Raw genomic sequence first — 20,299 nt, forward strand, 5'->3', positions numbered from 1 at the left:
TCCTCCTCTCACCTTGTCCCTTTGTTTGTGGACTTCAATGCACAACACATCAGCTGCTGCAAAATGAATTGCCTCTCTGAGCACATTAAAATTCTCTGAATCTGAATGTGACCAGGCGAAAAAACCTTTCCAAGCTGAACAATACCATAACCGCTACACACAGCCTACATTGTTGTCACTATATTAGCTAAAGTAACATCATAGTCAACAGAACTAACGTGTTAGTAAACCCACTACAATCATGCAGGAACTTTACACTGTATAGTCAGTAAGCAGTTTATATTGCTTCTCCTTCATTTTTGAAGAAATGAATTTGTTCAAAACTGTTCAACTCTTGTCTTTCTCTCTCTTTGAGTCAACTACTCACCACATTTTATGCACTGGAGTGCTAGCTAACAGTTGCTTATGCATCCAGTACAAAGGATAATTCTCTGATCCTTTGATTGGGTGGACAACATGTCAGTTCATGCTGCGTATTGTGAAAGTCTATGGAAGGCATGAGCCTCCTAGGTTTTGGACTGAAGTCAATGTACCCAGAGGAGGACGGAAGCTAGCTGTCCTCCGGCTACACCATGGTGCTACCCTACAGAGTGTGGTTGAGGCTACTGTAGACCTTCATTGCAAAACAGTGTTTTAATCAATTATTTGGTGATGTGATTATATTTAGTATAGTTTTATCTAAAAAGGAGAACTTTCTAAATGTTTAAAAATATATATTTTTTATTAAATACACTGAGGAGGATGGGCCTGCTCTTGTTCCTCTGAGGAGCCTCCACTGCAATATGGACAGGCACAAAGTGATCCACTATGGTTTCATCAGGGCCGGCTCCAGTCTCTTATGGCCCCAGGCAGATATCATTAACATGGCAAAATGGGTAGAATTGCAGGAATTAAGCTGTAAAAGTTTTTTTCTCTCTCTGCCCCATGGAAAAATATGTAGAGTTGCATGAAATGTGTCATAAAATTGCACTAAAATATAGAATAATTTGCCATGCTGTCCAAAAATTTCAAGTAGAGATACTGCCTTGGAGGCTGGGTATGATAGGGAGAGAAAAGCCTGTTTTGTATTGATATTTGTCTGGTTAATATGAAATTAAGACATATTAATAACCAGTTATTCAAATCAGCTCCGTACCGCTTCGACGTTCGCCGCCCAAATGTTGTAAAATGGGCTCCATATAGCTCCGCATTGACATGATTGGTTGACGACAGGTGGGGGCGGGAGGTCCAGTACAAACACAAACTCCCTTTCTTGAAAACTTCTACACAACACCTCTGCTCAGCAAAGCCAAAGAAGTATAAATGCCCTGACTTCTGCAGAGCCCCTATCGTAGTAAACGCTGTATGGCAACTGCAGATATCAAATTGACCATGCAAAGCCTTTTACGTGACGCTCCTCCTATCCCCTTGCAACTTTTATACATCTACAAAAAGTAAATTCAAAGGCTATGCTGAAAAGGCCCAATTAGTTCTATGCAATCCATCTAACGTAATCCACCTGATAAATATAATAGGTATATCGTTTTTTATGTTTATAACTTTCATGAAACGAATATATGCCCACATATAGAATGATCATCATATGCGTTTCAAGAAATTAGCAACTAAAATTATGTATTTATCAGTCGAGTTGTGGCTACTCTGTAGCCTACTCAAATGACTCACTAAACAAATAGGCTACATTGTCTTAAATGTGGTGGACAACATCAACACAAAAGGCAGGTCAATTGAACGCTTGACAGTTCTATTTAATTTGACTTTAGGAAATGTAAATACCGTTTCCAGAATCTTTTGGCGACTACCCAATTCCTACAGCCAATGTGAGCAACAGGTAGCCTAACATAGCACACTAAGCTACGATACAACATATAATAGCTTTTTATATATTAGAAACTATATGAGTGATGTACTATACTATTTGCAAATGCAAAATCAACCCAAATTCTAAACGATAATTTCATTACTTGGCACATCGCCACATATGCGGTTGAGGCGTTGCAGAGAGGCTCCCCTGGTAGTGGGCTTTTTAGGACTACTACTGAGAGTGGTGTTCTTACTGGCGCTTTTACAGCCGCCAAAGCATCACCCAGGTGGACGATCCAGCCTACCTACAGAGGAGGAGCTGTGAACATCGAAAACGAGGTGCCGGATGAAGAGCTCCGTGGCCTGTCTGTCAGATGTCTCTAACTCCCTGCGTACTGTACTATCAAAGCTCCATCCGCTCAAGATTCTACCTTTCCGCACTGCCCATCATCTAAAACTGTGGAAGACCATCGACCAAGAACTGCCAGATCCTCCTACTTTTGTTTTGTTAAATTGTTTTCTGCTTGTTTTGTTTTTAAAGCGACTTTGAGATTCGATGTGTAATGAAAAGTGATATATAAATAAACATATTCTTAAATATCAAAAGGGTCATGTGCACATTGGTCTGTATCCGATTAATCATGTTGAATCAGACATGATATCGTATCTTAATTATCCCAGGAACATATAAAACATCATTAGGCAGGATAAGACTCCTGCTTGTAAAATGAATTCCAGACCGAGCGTGCGAGTCGCAATAACAGAAAAAAAATACTTACCAAATCAGCTTCCGTTTTATTTTTGCATTCTTGGGAACCGGAAGAAATATTCCTGATTTCCTCCTGAATCTAAGGCGTTCTGGTGGTTAACGATTGTATTTTTCATATATAGTAGTAAACTGATATCAATTGATTGTGGTATTTCTATTCCGTTGCACACATCTAATCCGATTTCAATGTATGGCTTGATTCACAGGTTACATTGTATCTTGACTAATTTAAGGCGTGCTCACGGTCGTAGAGTCAAATCATTGGTTGACAAACAGCAATCAGATGCAAATTACCTCTGAATCATTGGGGGCAAACCTATACATACAAAGGGAATGTCGGCAAATGTAAATATATGTGCAGTCAGTGTGGGGGAAAATAATGGCATTGTATTATAATAGCTTCTAAGCTTCATGTTGGTGAAATATGTATGAGTTGTTGAAACGGGTGTGTTCTATACCTCGAGGAAGAGGGAAACTATTTTCTCCCTAAGCACATCTCGAAGTATGAAACTTGGCAGATTGTCCCTTGACATTATAATGAAAGACTACCTACCCCATTTGAGCTTTTGGCAACGTTCCCTTTGGTAGTGAGTGATCCCTTTTCACCCCACAGCAGGTGTGGGTGGTGCGAATATTCTGCTGCTGGGCTCTGCAACTGGCGGCCCATGGGCCAAAACCGTCCCCACAAGCAATTTATTTTGTTTTGCAGATTTTTTGTTGTAATATATATAAAGACTAAAATCACCAGGAATTCAGGTAAAAATTATGTTTAATTTAGGAAATGTGTTGCCAAGTATTCCCACGAATAAAAAAAGAGATGTGATCGTGTCTCAATTTTCAAATACAATTTCTTTCTGGGCTTAGTTGTGGTCAATTCACAATGTTCAAATTATTATAATTATGTTCTGGCCCTCGGCCATCAGCTCTGACTAAAATTGGCCCTGCGCTGAATATAGTTGCATGCTCTGCCCTACTGACTACTGTACGCTCATAGCACACAAAATAAGCAAACTGAATGAAGATGATGAGACCACGCGTCCTAATTATCGCTTATAAATTTCACCAACTCGTTTGCTTTTTCCCCTCATCAAAATTCCCATGTAATAAATGTTATGGTGGAATTTCCTTGGGAAATAAAATTATGTAATTATTATGACATAATTCATCACTATTAGTACCATCATTAATGCATAACAGTTATAAGCCGAAACCTTGCGTTTCTGCATCAGTTACTTGTATCAAGGGGTAGCCTATGCATTTTAATCACATAGCAAAGGTCAGCAACAATGCAGCTATATGTTATTATAAATACCAATTAATAAACAGAATCTAATTGAAGCCTAATTTCATTCTAAACAGTATCAACACTTTACCCATTACATATTTGGCTGCATTTAATAAATAAAAAACACAAATCATTTATTGTAGTTTACTAGTTCCTTATAACACATTAACTGACGCATTACTAACATTAGGCTGCCATCTAGTGGATAGATGCATGAATCATGCCAGCTCTCAAAATAGAATACTCTCTACTGTATCTTGCAAACAATTTAGTTAGCTATTGCAATGATTACCATCATAAAATATTATGTTTATTTTCACACTTCAAAACAGGAGTAATTACTGCAAGTAATTGCCCAACTGTCACAGGTGTGACTGTGCACCTAGGCTCCTGGCTAAAACATACTTTAAGTGAACATTTAGTTAAACATACACCCTGAGTTTGTGCTTTCTTTGCCATTATTTATAAACTTGACACAATTTAAAGATATACTGTAAAAGCCAACTTTCACATTTGGATGTTGCAGCAGATCATTTTATTTTGATCCAAGATCTATTGACTAATTGCTCAAAGTTTTAGTTTAGTTCAGGTTTGTAATTGGTAAAAAAAAGTTTAGTCTTTCACATTGTGGTACCCAACTCAGAGAAATGTTTTGTCAGAGGTATTGCATTCTTGTGGCATATTATGTGGACATTTCCTCACATTTGAAGCCCAATTACATTCCACATATCCTGTTATGTAATACATTCTTTAAAGATCCTGTGCAATCACTTTTTTTTTTTTTTACATATTAAGTGTCCATCAAGCAGTAACATTAATGTAAAAATTGTCAGGGAGTGACACTGTGTCATCATACTGCTCCATTATTGCGACTACCATTTGTCCATTTAACGTTCCAAATGCAAAATTAAGGGATATATTAAGGGATATACATTTTAAGATGTTCATGAAATACTGTCTGAATCGATGATTAAATAATCAAGTAATTTAAGAGTCATTGAACACTTGAGTTAACATTTATTAAAATGTGTCTATTCAGACATGGTTTTCGGGCACTTTCAGTAAGGATTACACAACCAACTACCTAGACAATAGGAGAAACGTTTACAAACTAAACTACTATATTATCATTTGTTGACTGATATAATTATGTACTGACATTACTTAAGATATACACTCTTGCATCAAACAATCATTGAAGGAAACATCCATTCATATCACTGTAAAAAGCTTTAAGTTAAGAGAATACTAAGCAGAAACAGAACTTTTCCTATCCTGTTGTTGGCACACATTGAACATGAGTTAAATTAATTAATGTTGGAGCTTAATATTTACAGCACTACTAGTAATAAACAAGCGACAAAGTTGACAAAAAAATTGCACCACTACATACAGTAGAGGGTTGTTGGTTGTAATATTCAAAAGAAGTTAAGCTTCTCGTATGCATACATTACTTGTGAAATCACAAAAGACATTCATAGAGAGTGGTTGAAAGCCTGAGAAACTAAATGTACGGGCACAACAAACTTTGGTTATCGACACAGATGCACCGGCAGGTCAAGTTTCTTCATACCATTTTTGATAGTATAAATAATGTTATGGATATTTTAAATAACCTGGATGGATGCTTTCAAAAAGTCATTAGTATAAATGTATAAATACATACACAAATACATAGAAATAGGGTTGCCAAAATTCCTGGAACTTTCAATAAATTCTCTGTTTTTCCCAAAATCCCAGTTGGAGGATTCCCAGAATCAGGAGGGAATAAGCAGGAAATCCGAATCCATTCAGCCAGGATTTCTGGAAAAGCAGGGAATTTATTGAAAGTTCCAGGAATGCATTCGTAAGGCAAAAGTGCTAGTCCAGGGGTGGTTTATGATAGAAAAGAGTGCCTGAAAGGCAAAGCACAGAACAGGTTGCAGTCTGAGCCTGCAGCCTCCAGTAAGAAGGTTGTGTTATATTAACTCATTAGTACTGCACATTATCAGTACAGTACATTTGATTAGACATTCCAAACCAAATAGCTGTTGAAAAAGTCTATGAAGAAGCTGTATATACATTTTTTTGAAGTTGACCTGTTTCATTGTCAGATGGTAAACTTACATAATTTGCTAAATAATGTAAAGAATAGGAGAATAACAATATACCTTCATTCAGTACAGTAGAACACAAGGTCTATGCATGCAAGTATAAAAAGCTGCCAAATGGTGTACATCTTTGACAAAACAATTGAAAAGTTTTCTCCCCCAAATAAAACACAATCATGCAAAGTCAAATCGGAAAGTGCCCGATATCTTTGTGGATAGACTTATATTTTTGCAAGAATGTGAATATTGTGCCAAGAGAGTTTGCAAGTTTTTTTTTTTTTTACCAGTACAAGTAACAAAAACCATAGATATACCTCTAAAGCCGTATACATTGATAAATGATCATAGTGATGAGTTCTGTGCTATAGAATAGTTTCCGATCACGCTATTTCTGCACTCTCAAGTTGCATGAAAAGGTCCAAGGGTTTTAAGCCTGGTCCACTAACCACTAAAGCGGGTTTTTTTTCAATTCAAAGTGGCTAATTAAATAATCAGTACAAATACAGTAGGTGAACTGCATACTCCCTCTCTTGCCCAGTTTTATTCTGATCTCTGCCCCCTTACCCTGGTGGCCATCAATTTTAAGTTGACAGATAGATGAAAATTGGATTGGATAGTTAAGAGCAATATGACATCCACAAAGCACTTGAGTGGACTAGGTAGTCAACACAACTTACTTAAATGTGGACATCCATATTAGCAACACTGCTGATTTTCATTCCAACAAATCATGGACGGATTCAGATTTTTGACACCAGTTGAGTGGAATCTCTGGCTAATCAGTGACATCAAACCAGCAGTACTCGGACTTCCAGGATCGGATTTGAGTACTCCTATATACACACACTAACTTATGCCTATCTGTACCTTTCAAGTCTGCACTTATGGGGCTAGGGAGTGAAATGGAACCAGGCCCATCTGTCCAGCGGTGTGACCGTCTCTCAGCTCATGTGCTCCAGGTAGGCAGAGAGCATGGGGCTGGGAGGCTGGAACAAGCCCTCCTGTTTGTTCATGACATCAGTCTGACGAGCACCGTTACAGTCTGAGCCTGCAACACAAAGACAACATAAAACGTCTCTCAATACATACCTCATTATAGAGTACCACAGTATGAGTCATAATACCCATAAACCTAGCGGTCAAACAGGGAAATGGTTCCAATTGTTTTTACACCATTAATATTTCCTGTAGGGAATTTTAGAAACACTTATAATAAGGGCTGTGTACTGTGTAGGCTTACCCTGGCATGATGTTTTGATAACCGTGTAAATCTCTCTAGGACAAGGTTTTATGGGTATTATGACACCTCCACTGTGGGCCTTTATTTTCATGTTACTAACCACATTTCCATCCACAGTTTTTATACGAGTAAAGTCATACAGTACATTTCAAAAAATTACGACAGCTGTTGGTACAATTTCATAAATGTCGACAATTTGTTTGTTCAATATGGTGGGATCTTTTGTGTCTGTAAAATGAATTATGCTACAAATTTCAGTGGAAACAATTTCTTGGGCAATTGTTGATAGAATAACCATCATGTCGAGGTAAATTTGCAGTCACGCTATGCTATGTTGTGTGGTCTTCCAACTACAACTTGACAAAGCATGCACATTAGGCTACAGATGAAATAGATAGAAATTAACTTCACAAGGTGGTGAAAGTGCACATGATGAGCTTGTTGCTTCTTTCCAATAAATAGAGGGGTTTTATTTGTATGCTAGTGACATTATGATCGGTGCTTAGTTGCAAATTAACAAATAAAAATGATCTTGCTCTTATCCATCTCATCATATAACGTAATATGTCCATTATATCAGCGAACTATTGTCTAAAGAGCATGGGCAAAAAACGAGAGTGGGCAAGTTTGCCATTTATCGCAACAGTGTGTGTAAAAAAACATCGATAGAATAGAAAATGCAATGGAAATTGAGCTTATGTTTGTTTATTCGGTACATGAGAACTTTAGTGCAAAAGGTTTTTTATGTGCACTACGTCAACACACACAGCCTTTAAACTGCAACAAGTCAGTTTGATGGAAACAAACCTCTGGTGGTAAAATGTACATCCTTTTTTAAAATATCCACACTCAAAATATTGAAGAAATATGCTATTTTCCACAAACGTAGGTTAGGTGCCAGTGTCACTTTAAAAGTCATAAATAACTATACAAATCACATACAGTGAGGGAAAAAAGGATTTGATTCCCTGCTGATTTTGTACGTTTGCCCACTGACAAAGAAATGATCAGTCTATCATTTTAATGGTAGGTTTATTTGAACAGTGAGAGACAGAATAACAACAAAAAAATCCAGAAAAACGCATGTCAAAAACGTTATAAATTGATTTGCATTTAATTGAGGGAAATAAATATTTGACCCCCTCTCAATCAGAAAGATTTCTGGCTCCCAGGTGTCTTTTATACAGGTAACGAGCTGAGATTAGGAGCACACTCTTAAAGGGAGTGCTCATAATCTCAATTTGTTACCTGTATAAAAGACACCTGTCCACAGAAGCAATCAATCAATCAGATTCCATGGCCAAGACCAAAGAGCTCTCCAAGGATGTCATGGACAAGATTGTAGACCTACACAAGGCTGGAATGGGCTACAAGACCATCACCAAGCAGCTTGGTGAGAAGGTGACAACAGTTGGTGCGATTATTCGCAAATGGAAGAAACAAAAGAACTGTCAATCTCCCTCGGCCTGGGGCTCCATGCAATATCTCACCTCGTGGAGTTACAATGATCATGAGAACAGTGAGGAATCAGCCCAGAACTACACGGGAGGATCTTGTCAATGATTTCAAGGCAGCTGGGACCATAGTCACCAAGAAAACAATTGGTAACACACTACGCCGTGAAGGACTGAAATCCTGCAGCGCCCGCAAGGTCCCCCTGCTCAAGATAGCACATATACATGCCCGTCTGAAGTTTGCCAATGAACATCTGAATGATTCAGAGGACAACTGGGTGAAAGTGTTGTGGTCAGATGAGACCAAAATGGAGCTCTTTGGCATCAACTCAACTCGCCGTGTTTGGAGGAGGAGGAATGCTGCCTATGACCCCAAGAACACCATCCCCAACGTCAAACATGGAGGTGGAAACATTATGCTTTGGGGGTGTTTTTCTACTAAGGGGACAGGACAACTTCACCGCATCAAAGGGACGATGGACGGGGCCATGTACCGTCAAATCTTGGGTGAGAACCTCCTTCCCTCAGCCAGGGCATTGAAAATGGGTCATAGATGTGTATTCCAGCATGACAATGACCCAAAACACACGGCCAAGGCAACAAAGGAGTGGCTCAAGAAGAAGCACATTAAGGTCCTGGAGTGACCTAGCCAGTCTCCAGACCTTAATCCCATAGAAAATCTGTGGAGGGAGCTGAAGGTTCGAGTTGCCAAACGTCAGCCTCAACCTTAATGACTTGGAGAAGATCTGCAAAGAGGAGTGGGACAAAATCCCTCCTGAGATGTGTGCAAACCTGGTGGCCAACTACAAGAAACATCTGACCTCTGATTGCCAACAAGGGTTTTGCCACCAAGTACTAAGTCATGTTTTGCAGAGGGATCAAATACTTATTTGAGTTTGAGTTTATTTTATTTTTACAGGGACAGTGCACATTAATCAACGTTTCAGTAAAAGTGCCGGTTTTAACCAGCCGGCTAATTTTCAACCGCAGTCCCTGGGCAGGTTATTTCCCTCATTAAAATGCAAATCATTTTATAACATTTTTGACGTGTTTTTCTGGATTTTTTTTGTTTTTATTCTGTCTCTTACTGTTCAAATAAACCTACCATTACAATTATAGACTGATAATTTCTTTGTCAGTGGGCAAACGTACAAAATCAGCAGGGGATCAAATACTTTTTTCCCCTCACTGTATTGCGGCCTCCTGAGTGGCACAGCGGTCTAAGGCACTGCATTGCAGTGCTTGAGGCATCACTACAAACCGGGTTCGACCCCAGGCTGTGTCGCAGCCAGCCGTGACCGGGAGTACCATGAGGCGGCGCACAATTGGCCCAGCATCATCAGGGTTAGGGGAGGGTTTGGCCTGCCAGGATCGCCTTGTCCCATTACGCTCTAGCGACTCCCTGTGGCGGGCCGGGCGCCTGCAAGCTGACTTTGGGCGCCTGCAAGCTGACTTTGGGCGCCTGCAAGCTGACTTTGGGCGCCTGCAAGCTGACTTTGGGCGCCAGCTGTACGGTGTTTCCTCCGACACATTGGTGCAGATGGCTTCCGGGTTAAGAGAGCAGTGTGTCAATAAGCAGTGCGGCTTGACAGGGTACGTGTTTCGGAGGACACACGGCTCTCGACCTTCGCCTCTCCCGAGTCCGTAGGGGAGTTGCAGCGATGGGACAAGACTGTAACTACCAATTGAATATCATGAAATTGGGGAGAAAAAAAGTATTACAAAAATAAACATATCATGGTCATTCTACTACTCACTTGCTGAAACAAGGTCCATGTACTGGCAGACGGCATGAAGCAGTAGCCTCTCAAAGCTTATAAACAAAACACAAAATCAGTAACATCCAATTAATTCATAATTGGTTTCTATACAAGTCCACATATTAGCCCAGAAGAGCTTCTCAAATGTTTAAAGAACACTTCTGATAATTATGTTTGGGGAACATTTTCAGAGGGAAAAAAGTACCTGCTTCCAAGGTTGGTGGTGTAAACAGAGTGAGGCTGAGCGCCAAAGAAACTGAGAAGGTTCTCTTCAAGTACCTCAAGTGTCCCCTAAACCAATCAGAGGGGAGAATGGCAATGAGACAGAGAGAAGTTAAAGTGTGTAATTAAGTGTTGATGAGGACAGGTGTCACTAGCACGGATAACAGTGTCTTTACTTTAGGTTAAACCATGATACGGTTGACAAGCATTTCTGAAAATCTCATAATGATGATGCTTACAATGGGAATTTGTTTGCGTTTCAGCGTAGCACGCAGCCTTCGATCAATCCTCTGGAAGTAGTCTTGAGCAGTGAAGGCTGGATTCATGGCAGAGTAGAAAAATGTGATCAGTTCATATCAAATATCCCCAAATCCTGACAATGAGCATGTTTAAACCAATGATGCACTCGTTTTCATCATTTACACATTTTATTTCCTGGCAAACATCGTTGTTCACTGACCTGTAGTGATAAAACACATCAACCGAAACATACGCTTGGTAATGAACTTTCAACAGCATAACGCTTCAAGCTTTGTATATAGGGCAGTGCATGTTGGGTGTGTGGCAGGCATTGATCCTGGTCTCTCACCCTCTCTTTGGTCCTTGGGGAGCTTGTTGGAGTTGCTCCTCTTGGCCTCCTCTTCCAGAAGGGCCAGAAGCTTCTCCTGCTCCTCTCCAGAGCGATTCATGAAGTCATTCCATTGCTGGGAGACAGACAAGGGGACAATGAACTACAGCTTAGGGGAAAATATTTAGTTAGGGGTAGTAGTGGTAAAACGTTCAGCGAGTCTCACTTGCAACAAGCGAGGCCTGATTGAAGATAAATTGTTGGGACCAGTAGAATCCTACCTCCACGTAGTTGCCATTGGTGCAGGCCTCAGTAAAGATGGAAGGGAGGGCAGGGTCACTGCATACCTCTGCCTCGTCTTTGGAGCACTCATCTTTTTCAAGTAGATTGGCAAGGTAGCGACCTTTTTGGGGGGGGAGATAAAAAACGAATAGGCAGCATCGCTAAATCATGTTGATAAAATACTGTTTGGCTAATGGCTATGACTATTGAACACGTTCAGACAAGCTAGTGGGTATTAAGAATATGTGCTGTCTTCCATCTACAGCAGAGTGAAATATTCCCACTGACAGACATGAGAACTTACTGTTCTCCTGCCGCCTTTGGCTCTTTTTGCCTTTGGCTCTTGGTGTGAGGTCAGAGTTGCGTACGGCCTGGTTGATGAAGAACTGTTTCTTCTTGGTTGGAGACACACGTTTGGCTGGGGAGTTGGGCAGAGAGGTGCATTTGCCCTCCTCTATCAGGCTGGGAGAAATAGAGAGCAAGAATTATGAGGACTCAATTAGTGTGTTGACTTATGTGTTCGGAAGGTGACCTCTTCACAAAATATGTATTTGTTCATGTGTGGCTAGTAGCTAATATTGAATGGCCTTACTCATAGAATTATCTCGCTACCGCTATACTGACCACAGAATAGTAGGCTAGATGTAGGTTACATGACACCACACCTTAAAAAGTGGGTCAGTGCGTTGAGATTTCAAAGCCACGCCCCATTAAGATTCTCGAGCTCTGAATGGTCGATGTTCACTGTTACCACTTTTAGACCAGAGGGCAACGTTGTAGTTATTAACGTCCTATCATAGTCATTGCATCATACTGACAGAAGCGCACAAACCAACAAATTGCTCATTCAAATGAGGTTGCTTGATGATCTGTCATGAAGAAGTACATTGTTGGTTACATTAGTAACAGCTATAGCTAGGTGTGTGTAGAAGAGGTCTCGTCAGAGAATATAACGATTGGCGACAAATATTTTTGCATGAGTAGAACGAGAGCAGCAGAGGTGTAACAAACGACTCAAGCAACAAATAAATCCTGCTAACCAGTTTTACATCTTACTAACTAGGGTCAGCCACTTGAAATGGCGTAAATGTAACATCTACACAAGCCAGTTGTGATAAACTTAGTTCACCTTCATCAACGGAAACCGGCAAACCCACACACATATTTTCGATGTGTACCACCACCAGCTGGCAAGCCTAGCTTGCTAACATTAGCTACCCATAGTGTAGCGTTAAGCCTAAGCATATTAATATAGCATTCAGTTACACAAATGTGCCTGATATCTAAACGGGCAAAATCTACGATACAGACTAAGTTAGCTATGAAATATTCAATGTTTTGAAAACAATTACTAAAATGTGCTTGTCGATTGCTGCTAGCTAACGTAAGCTCTCAAGTTCCCACTTTAGTTAGACTTTTTCACTCACATAATATCCTGTTCCTCATTATTATTTGTCAAAACAACCATCTTACGCAAAGAACAACAAACGAGGGGTGAGAACAAAAACAGTAGTTACGATACACACAGAACTAGCGTAGGCGTTCAGTTAGCCACTTGCTAGCTCGGCGCTGTCAGAGAAGGTACACAGACAACAGGAACGCTTATCCCCGCCCCAAAACCGAAAACGAGGCACGAGCTCTAGGTCATTAGAATCTTGATCGTCCACATCAAACCAAGTTTTGACGTTTGCTACAAAATAACTATTTTTCTCGCCTTAACGTTTCTTTTTTATTACATAAATACATGCAGGCTCAATTTCAATAACATCTGAACATGTCTCGTAAAGTTCAGGTTGTAGACGTTTCCATAACAGCAATGTTTAACTGTGCCCTTCCAGAGGCAAGAGAGACAATTTACAAGCCAGAGTCCCGGGCAGTCCCATCCGGCTAGACATAGTCAGTAGCCTACTCTTCGTTCTAGGTGTTCCTTGTTTGGGGATAGAATTGGGAAAAGGCTACTTTTATCTTTTGGATATCTTTCTCAGGTATGTCCTGGTGTTTTCCTTTGTAGATGAATACTTACACTAGTATCAAATGTTTTAGAAAAGCAGCTTTTGCTTACATAATATTAGAGCATCATGTTTACAGTGTGAACTTTTATTTAAGACCAAATTGTAGACAAGTAGACATAGGAATGGGCCGGAGGAACAAGCCAAGGGCAACAAGACCAGAAATAGGTGATAAACGGGTAACACCTGACCCTTGATGATCCAATGGTTGTGGGAGCAGTGAAATGTGTACTGCCCAGGAAGACTGCCTTAAAGTTAATTAAGGCTTGTGAAGTAACCACAAACATCAGAAGTCCTGTCTCCAATACGTATGAGAGATTAGACAAGAGTGGTGAAAATCTGTGTCAATCTATGGCCTGACTTGGCTTCAGCCAAAGAGCCTGTAGAGGAAAGCAGTGGTTCGCTGGATGAAGAGGAACCTGGGACCAGCACAGATACAAGGACCTTCAACACATCAAAGTCTGGTGAGCAGCGTCCGAGAGACCAAGAAAGGAGACCCCACGTTATACAAGAATTGGACAGGGCTAAAGCAAGCCATCTAGTGAAGGCTATTTTACTACCACCCATAAGTAAACTATCCCCTACAACACGACTAGCGCATGCAGAGTGCATGGGAATGCCAGTGTCACACACATCTCTGCCACAGATATGTGTATCAGACCAAGATGCCTTGGTCAAATCCTCCAAGGGGACAAAAGCGATTGAGAATAAGGCACAATTTCCCATGATCCTATTGCAGAAGACCAGCACCGTTATGGACAGCACCATTATCTCCCAATGTGTAAGGATCAGCTGCATTTTCACCACCTTTCAAGTATTACACAATTATTTAATTGGTAAACAGAGCATCAAACCTTGTCAAAATACACTATAAATGTACCTTATAATTTATTACACAAATGATCTAAGGGAAATAAAAAAGTAATCCATTGTGAATCAAATACTGAATGAGCAATTACATCCACCATTGAAGCAGTTACATCTAAATCTTCATATTGTCTCTATTCAGAGATCTGCCCAGGTTCACCTCCCTGAGATCTGTGTCCAGTATAGAAGGCCTGCTTCAGAGAGTTGCAGAGCGAGTGGGAAGGAAAGAGAGAAAGAGGGATGAGACATGGGGACTGACCAATCCTGATCATCTTCATCTTCTCTTGGCTGGTGCGCTGCGAAACCTGAGAGAGAAGAGGCTCCAGCACCGGGGAGACTATAGCTCAGAGTACTGTGCCATCAATAGTGCTTACAATGGGAAGGTTATCCTTTAACAATTTTACATTTTAGTCATTTAGCAGACACTTATCCAGAGCGACTTACAGGAGCAATTAGGGTTAAGTGCCTTGCTCAAGGGCACATCAGATTTTTCACCTTTCTGGTTCTTGGCCCAACACTCTTAGCCTACTAGCCGTCCCAACAATGAGCACAGAGACCCGTCATAATTCATGATCATTGTTGTTCTATTGTGGCAATTGATTGAGATGAAGCCCCTTTTAATGGCTAACTAATTTATTTGAACCTTTCCCCGGGGAGAGGTAAGATGTCCAGAGGTCAAGCCAATCGGTGGGCAGAAAGAGACCAATCTAGTAACAGAGAATGGAATGCAGAACCCTGCCTCCCTCTGCAATAAAACCAAACTGCCTGTCATCCTTAGTATGACCAAAGGAAGCCTTTGAACATGGATGAATCACCATCAACAATAGATAAATTGTACATGTTAATAAACTTAGAACAAAATACCCAAGATCGATGTATCCCCATTTAAAGGTTTATTACTATATGTTCTGAATACATCTAGTTGTATGTACACATAAATAATCATACACACAATCAAGTATGAATGTTCAAGCATAATATAGTACATCATAAGACCATACATTCAGTTGTATGTATAGATATTCTACACATGCCTATCAGTTATTGTCAGACTGCAGTACAGCACAGTAGTAAACTGCTTTGGATTTACAGCTACATATATTTTTTTCAAGTTCCATACAGTATAACATGAGCCCAATTAAAAACAGATAAAAAAAAACGATATAAAAACAACAGTTTACCTAATGAAGGCAGTGTTTGGAGTCTGGTATGCAGTCTGGTAACTGTACATCTCAATGTTGTGCCAGTGCAAATAAACCATGTTTTTAGCATCAAATAATAAACGTGACTGGACATCAGAAAATATATATTTTTATCTCTGTGCAAAACATGAGACCAATGTGAAAAGATACTGATGATTTTGTTGCCCTGAACATCTTCAGTGATAATGTAACAATCATTGTGTGCAGCATTTCTCAGTTAAAGTGCTTTAGGCAAAATGCAAATGCTAAGATATTGAAAGACTCGATGATTGACCCATGAGGAATACCACTATTCCATCATTCATTTTCAAAACATTTGGAAATTGAAATCACAAATAAAAAGTAAATAATAAGCAAAAGACCTGACTCATGAAAGTGTCTGTATATAATTGGAGGTGAATACAATTAGTTTGGATGTATTGGAGCTCTACAGTATAGCTGTGATGGAGAATGAACAAGGCACCACACCCAGAAAATATAGGAGCTATCCGGTAGTACTTTCCCCCCTCTCCTAGAGGGCACAGCGCTCCCGGTCTGTCCATTAAGGGGGCTGTTCCCCAATAACTTTACACACTGCTGTCTTGTGTGCTGCTACCCACTAGGAACAGACTGGTTGGATCCTTATTGCCTGAAGTCTCCCTTGTGCCCTTGGATCCGTTGGCGGACGATTCCTTGCTTGACCTCCGACTACTCAACTCTCTCCTGCTCTCTCCCCTGCTCGACTGGGGCTTCTCCTGTAGCCTGCTTGTCATCGCCATGCCACTGTCCGTGACCCCGTTTGGCTTGGTCTCTCTGGGTCTGCCGTCTGAGGACTTGACAGACTGGGGAGGCTTGGTTGTTTGAGCTGCTTTGGCTGTCTGCCCTGGTTGGGTGGGCTGGGCCGCTCTTCTGGGTTGAGGTGCTGGTGTCCCACCGTTGACTGTCACTTCCCTCAGCAGGTCGTCATCGCTCTGCTCCTTGGCAAAGTTGACAAACACCTGCAGGGTGGGGGAGAGGAGGTAATGCACATACATCGAAGGGTTAACACGGGCATGGTTTAAGATGAGATGCAAATGGAAGTCGGTGCTTGGAGGGAGGAAGAAGTGCCCTGTTCAAATGCCTCACTGAATAAGTAGAAAATGAATTCTGAAGTGTTATACAGGTAACTGCCAAAATAAAGGAAACACTTGAGTAAATAAGGGATACAAAGTTTATTGAAGGCAGGTGCTTCCACACAGGTGTGGTTCCTGAGTTAATTAAGCAATTAACATCCCATCATGCTTAGGGTCACGTATAAAAATGCCCAGTTGTCCATTATTTTGGCTACCATGGCAGAGAGGAAGTGAGAGGTTTTAATCTCTCATAAATCTGTCAAAAATATGTTTCTATGGGCTTATTTTGGACCTAAGTTTGTCACCTGCCATCCCGCCTTTGGGACAACGACTCCCATTGTTAGGGAGGAGACATGAGCATCTCTGACCATGGCTAGAAGAAGCGATCTCAGTGACTTTGAAAGAGGGATCTTATAGGAGCATAGGGGGTTTAAAGGGTGTGTGTCTCAGTCACCAGATTTGAACACTTATGGTAGATTCTAGAGTGGTGCCTGAGACAGCAACAAAACATTCAATTATGTAATTTCTCGCGGAAAGATGGTGTCGCATCCCTCCAATAGAGTTCTAGACACTTAGAATCACGTAGAATCTATGCCAAGGAGCATTGAAGCGGTTCTGGCGGCTTGTGGTGGCTCAATGGGCTGTTAAGATGCTTTCTGTCGGTGTTTCACTTATTTTGGCAAACAACTGCTAGCCTCTTCAGTGTAATCTGACATTTTATAACCTACTTCTTCCCTCCCTTCTCTCCCCACATTGGAGTCTTTGCTACTGATTCTAGGAAGGAAATCCCCCAGCCTAAACCTTTAACCATCCCACGTGACTGACATCTGAATGACCTCTACCTGGTCCAGGGTGGTCTGTGACACTGAGTAGTCGGCGATGCCCAGCTCCTCGTGGTTGTTGGAAAGCACATCGAAGACCCGCGCCAAGGAGCAGGAGTGGGAGGGCAACTGGTACTGCAGCACGTTCTGGTGCCTCTCCTTTAGCTCGATGCCCGGGAAGGAGCCCTTGATGTAGGTGTCCACCGGGCACGGATCCTCGGGAGGCTTGGTCCCCGACAGGCGCAGGACGATTGTGTAGCCGTCCCCGAACCTGTGGAAAAGATGACAAAGTGGAAATAGGGAGAGGTGAGGGATTTGAAAGTCTTAAAAGAGTGCCGGTTTAGATACTGTATTAAATGTGTATGGAGATTTGTATTGTGTGTTGAATTGTATAACGGGTTAGGTCTGTATCATAATGATATTGGCGAGTGAAGGCCTATAAAAAGACAGTATCACTGAGTTTAGGCCAATTTGAAGTGTGATCATATCTATACATTGAGAGTGATCATGTATGTTACACTAAGATACCTTATAAAGACATTAGTCAAATCAGCAGTAAACTTGTACCTGTTCTTAAGGTGCTGAACGGAGCCCAGACACTGGAACCTTCCGTTCACCATGATGGCCATTCGTGTGCAGAGAGCTTCGCATTCCTCCATACTGCTCACACACACACATGCAGCAAAACACCCCATTACTAGCCAATGTTCATACCGTACAAGTGTTAAGAAGTCAATTAAATAGACCAAGTTTGAGGCCTAGGAGGGTGCGCTGTTGGCATGAATAGCACCACTTACCTGTGGGAGGTGAGAACAACGGCCCTTCCCTCCTTGATGACGCTCAGGATGCAGTTCCACAGGAATCTCTTGGCCTTGGGGTCCATGCCAGTGGTGGGCTCATCCTATAAACAACAGGAGAGCAGACGTAACTGTAGGTTAGAGGAGATATGAGAAAAGGAAAGCATCACCTGTTATTTTAGAAATCCACTCACTCCTTTCTCTCATACCTACCAGGAATATAACAGGAGGAGCTCCGATCAGGGAGATAGCAGTGGAGAGTTTGCGTTTGTTGCCTCCGCTGTAGCCTCCGGCCTCTCGCTCTGCGTACTGGGTCAGCCCCAGCTTCTTCACTCCCCATTGAGCCACCTTAGAGGGACACAAGTTACTTTTGTCAGGACATTTTCTAAGACAAATTCTATGGGTGAATTGCTACCCTATTCACTTGGTGTGTAGCTAGGTCGTGTGTGTGTGTGTGTTTGTTAAGTACCTTGGCTACAGACTCCTCTGGCACCCCTCGGAGCCTAGCGTAGAATTCCAGGTGCTCCCTGCCAGTCAGCAGGTCGCAGATGGCATCAAACTGGGGGCAGTAGCCCATCAGCTGGTGGACCCGCTCCATCTCCGTCAGCACACTACATATCACATAGTACAGGTATAATGTAGGGTTAGTGCGGTAGGAATTATCATTATGGATACAATGAATGTGAGAACAGCATTTCTAGACTCACTTTCACTCCCTCTTATGTCATTGAAAGTAATTTTAATTCTTCCACGATAAATTATTTCACAGCACAACAACCTCATTTAATAGCAGGAAGGAAAGCGCAAACATGTTTGGTATATCTACGGAGTAAATGGTGACCGCTTAATCAAACTGGTCTTACTTACCTGTGATGACTGAGAAATGCTTCTCCATAGGTGATCGCAGTGTCTCCAGTCAGCATGCGAAACGTGGAGGTCTTCCCAGCCCCATTTACCCCCAGCAGCCCAAAGCACTGACAGGGAGAGGCAGAGAAAATGCAACACTCACACCTATCTAAAACATGTATAGTGTGCTACTCAATGCCCTCGCTAAGTGCTCTATAGAGTCAACAGTAGATTTGTGGCTGACAGAAACAGAGCTCTATTTCTCACCTCTCCACGAGGAATACCCAGACACAGACGATCTACTGCTGGCTTCTTGCCAGCTTTGTACACCTGCATAAACACAGGGTAATCCGTTTTAACCCCTTAGAGATTATATCCCATGCATTTAAACCTAAAATACAGTAGATGACCCAACTTTTTCATCTACAAGTCCAAAGTTTGTTTTACTTGCCTTACTCAGGTCCATCATGGTGAGTATATCGGCTTGGGCTTTCCCACTCTTCACTCTCTCTCTCTCCCTGGCGATGTCCTCGTCCTCCGGGCCAAGAGGGGGCAACTCAGGCTCAGAGCAGGGCCTGGAAGAATAGACTTATGAGTAAGAAGACCTGAGAAGTACTTAGCCCAAATCTTTTTATGATTTCACTGATCTGACACTATGGAGAAGAGGTGGCATGGGTTTCACTGTAAAGATTTCACATATAATGATAGCAATACTATAGTAATGTGTTTATGTCGCTTTTTCACTAGGTCTTAAAGTGCTTTTGCATTGTGTCGGAGTTGCTCACTCAATATACCTAATCACATTGTGATCAGTAATAATTTTGAGCAAAGAATTAGGAAAGATGCATTTGACAAGCACAGTATTTGAAAAGGGATATATGAATGAGATTACATTTTACCAACTGAAATACCAGCAGCAGAGGTCACAGTACCTACCTGCAGTTGACAAAGAACTTGTACTGTAGCAGTATTGTGAAGAGAAAGAACACGACACCCTCCACAGCCATGGCAAACAAGTTCTTCCCCACAAAGTCCCATTCCAGGGGGTCCAGGGTCTGCTTTGCGCCTGTGGACATAGGTACCCACATGGAAACAATGAATTCACATCAAACCAGATGATGTCGTTGACACTGATTTGATGTTGACAATTTAGACATGAGTATTATCATTAAGAACTCATCTTCTCTCAACAG

The 20,299-nt window shown here is 41.4% G+C and overlaps 3 protein-coding genes across 5 annotated transcripts in view; all 3 read right to left on the reverse strand.

Moving 5' to 3' along the window:
• Positions 1–2,815, reverse strand: part of arid3a (AT-rich interactive domain 3A) — a 59,411-nt gene extending 56,596 nt beyond the window's left edge. Inside the window, exon 1 of one of the 2 annotated variants that reach the window (XM_014149309.2) lies at positions 2,583–2,815. The gene's annotated coding sequence lies outside the window, so the exon portion shown is untranslated. The remainder of the gene's footprint in view (positions 1–2,582) is intronic. The other variant, XM_014149310.2, reaches the window with a different exon arrangement.
• A 3,414-nt stretch (positions 2,816–6,229) lies between these two features.
• r3hdm4 (R3H domain containing 4) lies at positions 6,230–13,044 on the reverse strand. Its single transcript, NM_001141178.1, is given in 8 exon segments — positions 6,230–6,995; positions 10,399–10,454; positions 10,607–10,692; positions 10,863–10,939; positions 11,213–11,327; positions 11,473–11,594; positions 11,778–11,935; positions 12,901–13,044. Coding segments are annotated over 8 exon segments (762 nt in total). The 5' UTR covers positions 12,942–13,044; the 3' UTR covers positions 6,230–6,888.
• A 2,183-nt stretch (positions 13,045–15,227) lies between these two features.
• abca7 (ATP-binding cassette, sub-family A (ABC1), member 7) overlaps positions 15,228–20,299 on the reverse strand; it is a 42,484-nt gene continuing 37,412 nt past the window's right edge. For both annotated transcript variants that reach the window (XM_014149316.2, XM_014149317.2), the window contains 10 exons: positions 20,043–20,172; positions 19,558–19,681; positions 19,374–19,436; positions 19,128–19,234; positions 18,730–18,871; positions 18,474–18,608; positions 18,261–18,364; positions 18,031–18,123; positions 17,485–17,734; positions 15,228–16,528 (listed from right to left, as the gene is read on the reverse strand). In XM_014149316.2, the coding sequence (XP_014004791.2) occupies positions 16,118–16,528; positions 17,485–17,734; positions 18,031–18,123; positions 18,261–18,364; positions 18,474–18,608; positions 18,730–18,871; positions 19,128–19,234; positions 19,374–19,436; positions 19,558–19,681; positions 20,043–20,172 (1,559 nt within the window). In that variant the 3' untranslated portion in view covers positions 15,228–16,117. The remainder of the gene's footprint in view (positions 16,529–17,484; positions 17,735–18,030; positions 18,124–18,260; positions 18,365–18,473; positions 18,609–18,729; positions 18,872–19,127; positions 19,235–19,373; positions 19,437–19,557; positions 19,682–20,042; positions 20,173–20,299) is intronic.

The sequence above is a fragment of the Salmo salar genome, chromosome ssa16 (genome assembly GCF_905237065.1).
Source record: "Salmo salar chromosome ssa16, Ssal_v3.1, whole genome shotgun sequence".
NCBI lineage: Eukaryota > Metazoa > Chordata > Actinopteri > Salmoniformes > Salmonidae > Salmo > Salmo salar.